The following is a 10,333-nucleotide window of genomic DNA, read 5'->3' as shown; positions in this document are numbered from 1 at the left end:
TTTCACTTGCTCTCGCGGCAGTGGCCACTGCCGCGTGACACAGTACTTCGTGCCCGGCACGAGATCAATCTCGTGCTGAATGCCCTTATCCTGCGGAAGCTCCGCAGGAATCTCTTCCGGGAGTACGTCTTTGTACTCCCTCAACAATTCGTAATAGGGACTCGACTTCAGCGAGTCCCAACCTTGTTCCTCGAAGCGCTCTCGCTTCGTCTTCGCACTGAGAGTGTCTTCACTCTCAGTGGTACTTCCCATGAGGAGCTGCCTCAGCTCTTCGCTCTCGCTCGCCGTTCTTTCGCTGTCCGAAAGAACGCAGACTTGCTCGATGCGTCCATCGTGCAAGTCGCGCGTGAAGCGCTTCCAGCTCATGGCTGGAAGCGAAGTCAACTCCGACGCCGTCGTCGGAGGACTAGCGAGTTCCATGTCACGATACTGGAATCCAGTATCGGTGCGCGTCAAGACGCTTAGCGTCTTGACATTCGGCGTCACCGCCGCAGTCTGCCCAGCAGACTGCTCTTGTTGCGTCTCGGTCCCGGACCGAGACTTGCGCAGCGTTCCCCGCTTGCGCCGCCTTCTTGTTGTGTGCGGATCCCGGCTCCGCACAGTTGTTCTTCTGGTCCAGGCCCGGCCGTGGACAGTCGTTCGCCGGCGGACCCTGTCCGCGGGCGTGCGATATCAAAGCCCGGCTTGACCGCATTTTCCTTCGTGCAGCCCGGCTGCACGGTAATGTGTCCCTTCACCGGCAGACCCTGTCTGCGGGCGCGCGATATCAAGCCCGGCTTGATCGCATGGCGCTTCGTCGTGCAGCCCGGCTGCACGACAGCATGCGAATTGCGTCAGTGCGGTACGTTTGCAACCGTCCGCACTGTTTGCAGCGTCAAATCCCGGAGTTGACACGCCTTCGTCACCTCGACGCCATTCATTGGCGGGGCCCCTCATGACCGAGGGTGCGTCGGCTCCCGGAGCCGACGCGTCGTTGTCGACCTGACCGCTTCGGGTCAGGGACTGTCCCTTGCACGCTTGAACGTGGGTGTTGGTTCCCGGAACCAACACATCTTTTTCTTCCGACGTCGGCAGCATTGCCGACGTTGGTCTCACTTGTGCGCGCCCTCGCGCACTTCTTGGGCACTCCGGGACAGCAACGTTAAGCGCTGTCTCGACTGGTGAGCCGCGCGCACCTGCTGGTGCGCGCGCTGCGGTAACAGGGCCATCGCTCTCTGTTCCGCTGTCGCGTCCGAAGCACACGAGCGTGCGCTTCTTCCAGTCTATCACCGGATCATGCTGTGCAAGCCACGGCATGCCCATAACAACGTCGAACTTATCGTCCAGGTCCAGGACGATAAAGTGTTCGACAAACACTTGTTGTTTGTACGAGAAGCGCACGTTCACGACGCGCTTCTCGGTTTTTACGATGGCACCTGTTGCCAATCGTACCTCCAGAAGACTTCGAGGTGTATCTACCTCCTCGAAGTCAAGTCACGACAGGCTTCGTAGTCGAACAAAGTTGCTCGACGCGCCTGAATCTACCAAAGCTCGAAGAGAGTCACTCGCTCTCTTCGAGTAAACCTTCAAGATGACTAGGTTTGGCCTGTCATCTTGTTTCTTGCAGTGAGAGCTGGTCTCACTGGGGGCTGCAGTCCTCAGTGTCGCGTGCCCGATATCGGCACGCGCGACTGCATTACCAGTAGGGCGCCCCGCGCCTACTGGATGTTCACGTTTTTTGTTTGTTCCCGGCGATGCCCAGCATCGCCGCGACGGCCACTATTGTAGTGCACGGGAGCCGTGCACTCTCTGGCAAAGTGACCGATCCTTCCGCAACGGAAGCATCGCACATTATTTCCGTGCTGCTGGTGACCAGCAGCCGTTGCATTCGAGAGGTCCATTGGTTCCGGACCGCCCGTGCTCACTATCGGGCGCGGTTGCGACCTCGGTACGCTCGCATGCAGTTTAGCCTGCCGCAGGCTAAACTCTTCTTGCATTGCGAGAGTAATCGCAGCTTCGAGAGTACTCGGGTACTCTCGGAAGAGATAGGTCTTCACAGGCCCATCTCTCAGTCCCTTCATGAACGTGACGACTTTAGTCGCCTCGTCTATCGGGTTAGTCAAGATGTTCGAGACCAAGTACCGTGCACGCTGCGCGTAAGCATGGACGTCATGCTTACCCTGCTGCAGGTCGAGGAATTCCGCCCTCGACCGGAATTCATTTTGCGGGGGCTCAAACGCTTGTTTGAGCTCCTCTTTGAATATCTCGTACGTGCTAAAGCACGTAGGATCGGAGAGTCGGCGTCCGTACGCCCAACTCCTCGCTCGTCCGCCAAGACATGACATGGCGAACGCAACCTTTGACAACGGGTCGACGATACGTCGAGCCGCTATGGCTGTGTCGAGTTCGACAAGCCATCGGAGGAGAGGCTCGCCCTCTCTTCCCACGTAATTGCTCACGCTCAATTTTAATGATTGAGCACGCGGTGTCGTCCCCGACGACGCCGTTGTTGAGGAAGCAGCATCGCGCTGCTCCTTCATGATGAATCCCAGAGCAACACCATGTTGCTCTGTCGGCGATAGCGTACGCAACATTGTAGCTATCGCCGCCTCCCCAATGACTGTTGACAGTCGTTGGAGGGCCTCCCACTCTGGATCCGACAGGTGGGGGTAGTCCGCGCGTGCAACATGAGTTGCAGGCGTATTGGAGCTCTCCATGGGCACCTCCGTGCTCATGTGGTTCTCGGCTCCGCGTTCGTACACCTCGTACGAACGTCAAGTAGTCGGTCGTTGGACGGACTACAAAGTGCTACCAGGTGTAGTGGGCCTACTTTGGCTCACTACTTTAGCTTACACGTCGCGCTACGTGTATGAGGAAGCGTAGGAGTTTATTAATAATTTGAATTAATTATACTTGAGTCCACAAGTATAATATAAATCAAATAAAACACCAAGTAGGTAGTTTAAGGTAAAATGAGAACTGTATTGTTTGTAAATTGATCTTCCTCTAAAATCTGCTAAAAACTGTTTATCATCTATGGAAGGGTTGGCAGCGGCTGGCTGTCAGAGCCCCGCTAATATGCATGTCTCTGATTGGTAGAAAGATGCTGCTTTCTACCAATAGGATCTTTGGGTATGTGTGGACCACTCACTGTGGTGGTCCACTTCAATGTATCCATCGGTGTGTCTTACACCAATGTGAGGAAGTATCTAAAACCTTTAACAGATATTTATCTGTTAAACCATAAGTGACAAATGTCATGCACAAGTGACAGTTGTCACTTGTGTGTGTAACCCCGTTACATGAGAGAAAGTAAATATGTGTGCGCGTGGTTTCAAGCCATGGGTGATGTCTATCCACGTATCAAGCGAATGGCCCAAGACTTTTTGGCTGTCACCGCAACGTCCGTTCCAAGTGAGATTGCATTTTCAGCAGCAGGCATAGCTCTTAACACTCGTCGTGCCCGTTTGGGTGATGACACGATCAAGGCAATCTGCGAGCTGAAGTCATTTTACAGCTTTAACCGTCATCTGAGCGAGAAAGATTCCTCGAACATGAATAAGTGAGTCGCTCGTACACATCAGTAAGCTTTTCTTCAATAATACATGTGAACATTGAATACTCCTTTCTCTCAGCAAGTCGATAGGTTTGTGTTGCTAAGGACATCATCCCAGTGTACATTACCAAATAACGTAGGCAAAGTACACTACCCGCCTGGCAGCCTCACGTTCGTGTCGATCGCCTCGTTGAAGTTGACCGCCTCGACATGCACAGCGGTCACAAGCATCTTCTTCAAGTTGTCGCTGAGATCACCACAAGGTCGCCACCAGGTTGCCACCGCACTTCTTCTGGACCGTCTTCTTCAGCAGCGCGATCTCGGCGTTCAAGCAGGCCATCATCATCGGGTAGAATCAACTCCTCCGTCGTGCCCAGGACCTTTGTCGACTTGCGCAGGATCTCGGCCTCCACGCGCTCCAGAGTGCTTGTGAGCATCTTCAGCAGAATGTTGTAGTCGCTCATGCTCTTCACCCACACTCTCAGGCTCTGCTTGAATAGGATGCGGTAACGCCACCAGATCAGGTGGCGCTGCTCCGCAGTCTTAGACAGTTGCAGCGATGCCAGAGCAGCCTCGTCCGAAGCCGCGCCCGTGCACACACGCTGAATCTCCTGCGCAGCCGCATTGATATCGGCAGAGGACGACAAAGCCTCGACGCTGCTGCCCTCGCGAGTGTAGCGCGTGTACAGACTTCTCATCACCGTAGTACCGGTCTCCGCCTCCGTCACTGCAACACGGCTCTCCTCGACGCTCACACCAGGCATTGACGCCATGATGCCAGCAGACACAGAACAAGGTGCGCTCTCCGTCGTGCTAGCGCCCACTGCCACGGCCGAGCTCGACGAGATGCTCGCCTTCTCCTCCACCGATACACTCGCACCAATGGCCGCGGAATTCACTACAGCACCACTTGAAGCGCTCACAGTAGCAACACCGCCCACCGATTGGGAGGCCGACGCAGACGCACCGAACACCACCTCGGCTGCGTCAAACATCGACAAAGCAGCTGGCAGTACTCCCCGCTACGCCCTGGATACGCGTACGCGATACATTTCCCAAGCGGCTTCGTCGTCACCGTTTCTGTCGTCTCGGTCACTTCCGTCGTCTCGATCGAGCTGACATCGCCAAACGTGGTCTTGGAGCGGTTAGCGCTCACGGCAGAACCGATCACGACAGCGGCGCCGACGGCGCCCATGACCACGCCGGTCACCTTGCTGCTATCGCGAGAAGCGTCTGAAGACGTCACGGTCGTCTCGGTGGTCTCCGGGACCTGCAAGGTCTGATGGTTCACGCCCATGCCGCTCGTCCAGCCAGACGTCACAGTGTAGTCGCCGCGCTCAGTCACGCTGCTGGTCACGTCACCACTCGACCCCGTCTCCGTCGTCTCGGTCAAGTTGGCATCCGCAGTCGTGGTGGTCTCGGAGCGGGTAGCGCTCACAGTCGTGTCGATGACACCAGCGGTGTCGATGGCGCCCGCGACCACTCCAGCCAACGCCAACATGCTGCTGTCGCGAGAAACGTCCTCGAATGCCGCTGCCGCCCGCTTCTCTGTGGTCTCTGTGTCCTCTTCGTTGTATACTGGTTCGCCCCCGTGCCGCTCGTCCAGCAGGACGGCACGCTGTACCCGGCGCACTCAGCCACGCTGCGAGCCACTTCCTCTGGTCGTTCTATTCATGCCCTTGCTTGTCGCCGTCGCCGTCACTTGCGCCATCTTGTCGAGCCGACGGTTGGTGTCATGCAGGCCTCAACTCTCGAGGCTCGTTCAGTCAGCGACGCGCTCCATTTCCCAGCCTAACCATCGTGTTGCAGCGCAGCCATGTCCGCCTTCACTTCATCGTCGGAGGTCAGCTCGCTAATAGAACACGCGAGTACGCTTTGCCTTGGTTTATCGTGATATCAAATGAAAACGTACTGGGCAAAACAATAAGAATTCACAGTTTGAATAGGATGCTGCTAATTGGCCGTTATCATGTATTTTGCATCCAATTACCTGCGACTGTTTACCTCTACGTCTCGATAGAATCTAATTACGTATACTCCTATTGTACTAAGTTTAAGAAGAAATTGTGTAAATGCATATCCGGATGCAACCCGTTTTAAACCGTTTTATCCGGTTTGAAATCGGTTTGATCCCGTTGCGCAGAAAGGGCGACCCGATTTCCGGTTACAACCGGTTTACATTCTCTAGCTGCGACTTCAGCAATAATAAATAACGGGACAAAGTATATTTACAAAAGTAGCAATATTACCCCGTCATTTCAAATTGCAATAATAATAAATGCCGTACAAAATAGTATTATTATTTATTATAATACTTTTTTTCCGAGCCAGGCGACCGCAGTTCAAGCTCTCAAGCCACGCCTCCACGGACACTCCTTCGGGATGCTCTGTCATTTGTGTTTGGTGGAATCTGGTTGAAAGAAAAGTAATAAGCTTCCACCATCCTAAATTCCACATTCCACCAATTACATCGTAGCCATGTATTTTGCTCGTTCCTTGGCTATGCTCTGAGAAATTAAGAAAATGGTAGATCTGCGTATGTTGGCCCATCATAAACTTGACCATGCCCTCGATATCTACACCTAGATCGAGATGCTTGACGTTGAAATACTGAACGCGGGGTGGTCGTAAACTTTTTCTACCCGCTGGAGTAAGGAGCCCGGCGGCAGGCCCCGTAAGTTATTTCAGTAAGTATCTGCCAGTTAGAAGTTCCCGGGACGAATCCCGGGAAATTCCGTCCCTGCGTCCCAAAATAAGAATGGCTAGTGGGATTTTGGTGTTTAGACACAAACCTTGCGGATGTCATAACCCACAATACAACTTGGATGCTCGGGGTAGTAAACGTTGCTCCCCACCACTCGTCCCGCCCCCAACGACGCGAGATAAACTCTGTGGGACTTGGGGAGATTCCTCCCTCGTGCCAACGGATGCGTGGACCAGTCACAATGCGTTATTTAGTCCCAGGACGTTGGAGCCGGAACTTAAGATCGGTCCTTAGCCCTGTTAAAAACCTGATGGCGGGTAATTCTTCTCCTGCAACGACTTCTTTCGTGTTCTCGGTGGTGTCTCGTTCTGCCGGTGTCACGCGAGGCACTTCCCGATACTCTGGATGAGGCCTGATCAATTTATCTAACCAGCCCAAGGTTAATTTCAAGTCAAGACAATTGAAGTCAATGCAATAAGTCAAGACAATTGAAGTCAAGACAATTTAAATTAACCCTGGGCTGGTTGGATAAATTGATCAGGCCTCATCCAGAGTACCATCGTCGGGAAGTGCCTCGAATGTTTGAGATAAGCAATGTCACGCCAGATGCGCAGCTATTATAGTGCATGTATCAAGAAGTACAGTGCGCTGCCTCTGCGGTGCGAAAACCACAATGCGCTGTCATACGGAGGAAACTGATTCGTCGCTGCTTCGTGCTTCATTGTATCACCGATTGCTTAGTTGAGACGTGTCGTCGAGATCAAGGTGTGACTGATCCACGCATCCGTTGGCACGAGGGAGGAATCTCCCAAGTCCCACAGAGTTTATCTCGCGTCGTTGGGGGCGGGACGAGTGGTGGGGAGCAACGTTTACTACCCCGAGCGTCCAAGTTGTATTGTGGGTTATGACATCCGCAAGGTTTGTGTCTAAAACACCAAATTCCCGCTAGCCATTCCTATACAACCATCAATTAGGGTTCGCTTCTCCACATGTGTTCGAGTGAATAATCATCATCCGAACGTTTTAACCGCCCCCCCCAACCCGAGGCCTTTTGGTTGCGCCCATTAACCGAATCCCTAGACACGATAATTTTTATCCCTGGGATGGGCTTCTATAGTGAAATCAACATATTTGGTAACGTGTCCTTTTCAAAGTCGGTACGGCACCCGACCCCTAGCTCTTCCTCAGCTTCCTTACCGTGTATATCGGCTACAACGTGTCTCCTCGATAAAGGATAATACATGATAACACGTAAATCGTGTCTTTTGGTGATAGGGAACGAGCACTGTCTAGTCAAAGACGGAGCAATCGATGAGTATTCAGCGCACAGATTTGTTGAAGTAACGGCAGATGGCGATGTGCAAGCACGACAAGGTGATGTAGTATATTATCATCGAGTCAATTACACCTACGTGGACCGTGTCCGTGTCATCAATGGCGGGTGTACGCTGAAGCCGCTTCGGGGGAGCGACACTTGCAGAATCGTCGCTCGACTAGCCAACCGAATCGCATTTACCACCGAGGCGGCCTTCAGATTACATACCACACAGTAAAACGCTGGCTCCCCTTCACGCGCTTTACTCGCGCCCTTCAACACTAATCAAACTTTGCACGCTCGCCGTCTGCGCTTCCGCATTTCCTCGCCGCTGCCCTTCCCCCACTCGTCAGTATGTACAATGTTGGAGGCCGTGATGCAGCAGTTGGTCCCCAGTCGCTCGGTTGGAACTGACAGAGCTCCATGTGTAGCTGCTTTAGAAAGTTGACGAGATACCTTGCTCTTACAATCGGTGATGCGGCGTGCGTTGTAAATGATGAAGGCATTGCTAATTGGTATGCCAATTAGGCCGAGAAACAACGACTTGTAGTACTTTTTGAAGCATCTGGTCAGATGAAGCGAATACCTGTTGTATAATACACGTTGGTCGTTTAGCGCAAAGTTGTATGTACACGATTAGGGAACTTGTCGCCGTAGGCGTAGTTGATCGTGGACATCAACACCGCCCACGAAAGTCTGGTAGTCCTTCTTGATTCATGGACACACTAATTCAGCTTGTTCTCCGGTAGCTGGATCACGACGTACAATACGATCCTGCGTAGCACTGCCTCCTGCTGCGAACACGAAGACCCCTTGGTTATCCCACCAGCGAGTGAATTGGGCCCGAAATACTGTAAGAAGACCAATAAAGATACAAAGATTTCTGCCCGACGTTTCAAGTATTTTTTTTAACAGTTGACTTGATTTGTTGTGCGGTTTGCACTTGAAAAGTTGGTCGCCTTCGTGCCGGGTCTGTTTGCTTGACATGTTGTGCTTGCACGCGCGCGTCAAAGTTCTCGTCAAAGTTCTCGTCAACGTTCTCGTCAAAGTAGCCATTATTCGCTCCTTCGATTTTATCCAACAGTTGGGGTACCACAAAACGCAGGAACGCTCCAAGAGCGGTCTGGTATCGCCAGGGAGGACAATGTTTGGATCCTCTGCAAAAGCGTCTAACACAATATAACAATACACGTTAAGTTTGATAACATGTATCATTAGCGTGTAAGTACACGATACACATACCGAATGTTGGAGGGCTTTTCGTCTTCCCCCGTTTAGTGCGTGCGTGCGAATGGGAGCCGTAGATCCATTTGATGTTTCTTCGTCATCCGAGGGTGAATCAGGTCCTTCATCACTACTGCCATCATCAGCTACAGCGACTGGAGACAGCATCCACACACCGATTAGTTCCCACCCAAATCAATAGCATTGTCAGCAAAACTCGCCTGCCGGTTGTCCTGTCACCACTTTGTGAGCTTGTCGCGCTTTCCCCTTCGATCATTACGTGTGGCGACGTTGCAATCGACTCACGGCTAACTGGGGACTCTACATGGTGATAACGATTGTCAGTATATAGAATAGAAGTGGCAAATAAAGCCACCATTTACCTGCAACCGTCGGATTACCCGAGTCGTGTAGTGGGTCTAACTTGACTCACTACTTTAGCTTACACGTTGCGCTACGTGTATGAGGAAGCGTAAGTACTTAGTAATTACTTAGATTAATTATATTTGAATATACAAATATAAGTTAACTTAGACAAGACTCCAAGTAGCTAGTTTAAGGTAAAATGAGAACTGTATTGCTTGTAAATTGATCTTCCTCTAAAATCTGCTAAAAACTGTTTATCATCTATGAAAGGGTTGACAGCGGCTGGCTGTCAGAGCCCCGCTAATATGCATGTCTCTGATTGGTAGAAAGATGCTGCTTTCTACCAATAGGATCTTTGGGTGTGTGTGGACCACTCACTGTGGTGGTCCACTTCAATGTATCCATCGGTGTGTCTTACACCAATGTGAGGAAGTATCCAAAACGTTTAACAGATAACCTATCTGTTAAAATCACACGTAGCTTGTAGCCACTTGTGCGTGTAACCCCGTTACACCATCCCCCCTTAAGGTTAGACGCGCGGGGTCTCCGCACGTCAATCTTCTGAATTGACAATTCGTCAATTCTCCGCGTTTGGAGAAGAAACCCGCGCTCATTCAAAAATGAGCGCGCCCCAGAAGAAGAACCCGAAGGCGGTGGAGAGTCATCTCTCCTTCGATGACTACTTCGAGCGCCAGAAGGCGAAGTATGGCGACGTCGTCGACTTCGACGACGATGATGAAGACATGGAGACTCGTCCTCAGAGCGCAGAGACTCTGTGTCGAGCGAATCGCTCGACCCCACGCTAAGAACATTCGCCCGCGTGAAGGGGACGAATCGGACGCTTCGAGTTCGAAGCGTTCGCGAACTAAGAGTGATACCCCACTCGCTTCCGCTGGCGCTCTCAGTTCTCCGCGCGCTGCTGCTGCAGCGCGTGATGTTAAAGCTCAAGGCTCTCCGCGCGCTGCGCCTGCAGCGCGCGATCCATGGATGCCGTCCGCGTCCGAGATCGCGGACCGGTTTGGGAACTCGGTACCTCCGAATGAGGTGCCGTTATACGTATGCAGCTCGATCAAAGATGACGCCGTGGCTATCGAGCTGCACTTTGATGCGGAAACGCATCAAAGGCGCGATTACTACATCGGACTCTTTCATGAGCTCCGATGGTTTCAAAGCAAGAAGACCTCTTCTC

General features: G+C 52.3%; 2 protein-coding genes across 2 annotated transcripts; both read right to left on the bottom strand.

The window, feature by feature from the left end:
* Positions 1 to 3,771: 3,771 nt before the first annotated feature.
* Positions 3,772 to 5,036, bottom strand: IUM83_02413 (Annexin (Annexin) Family; the record flags this gene model as incomplete). The annotated part of the gene is made up of 2 exons (XM_067926327.1): positions 3,772 to 4,517; positions 4,586 to 5,036. 2 exons carry the CDS (start codon positions 5,034 to 5,036, stop codon positions 3,772 to 3,774), a joined length of 1,197 nt encoding a protein of 398 aa, XP_067796621.1.
* A 3,591-nt stretch (positions 5,037 to 8,627) lies between these two features.
* Positions 8,628 to 9,167, bottom strand: IUM83_02412 (uncharacterized protein; the record flags this gene model as incomplete). Its single annotated transcript, XM_067926326.1, has 5 exons — positions 8,628 to 8,723; positions 8,797 to 8,933; positions 9,000 to 9,011; positions 9,081 to 9,090; positions 9,162 to 9,167. 5 exons carry the CDS (start codon positions 9,165 to 9,167, stop codon positions 8,628 to 8,630), a joined length of 261 nt encoding a protein of 86 aa, XP_067796785.1.
* Positions 9,168 to 10,333: the final 1,166 nt, after the last annotated feature.

This window comes from Phytophthora cinnamomi, assembly GCF_018691715.1.
Source record: "Phytophthora cinnamomi strain GKB4 chromosome Unknown Contig16, whole genome shotgun sequence".
NCBI lineage: Eukaryota > Oomycota > Peronosporomycetes > Peronosporales > Peronosporaceae > Phytophthora > Phytophthora cinnamomi.
The sequence above is the reverse complement of the archived record's forward strand: the minus strand, read 5'-3'. Positions and strand labels throughout refer to the sequence as shown.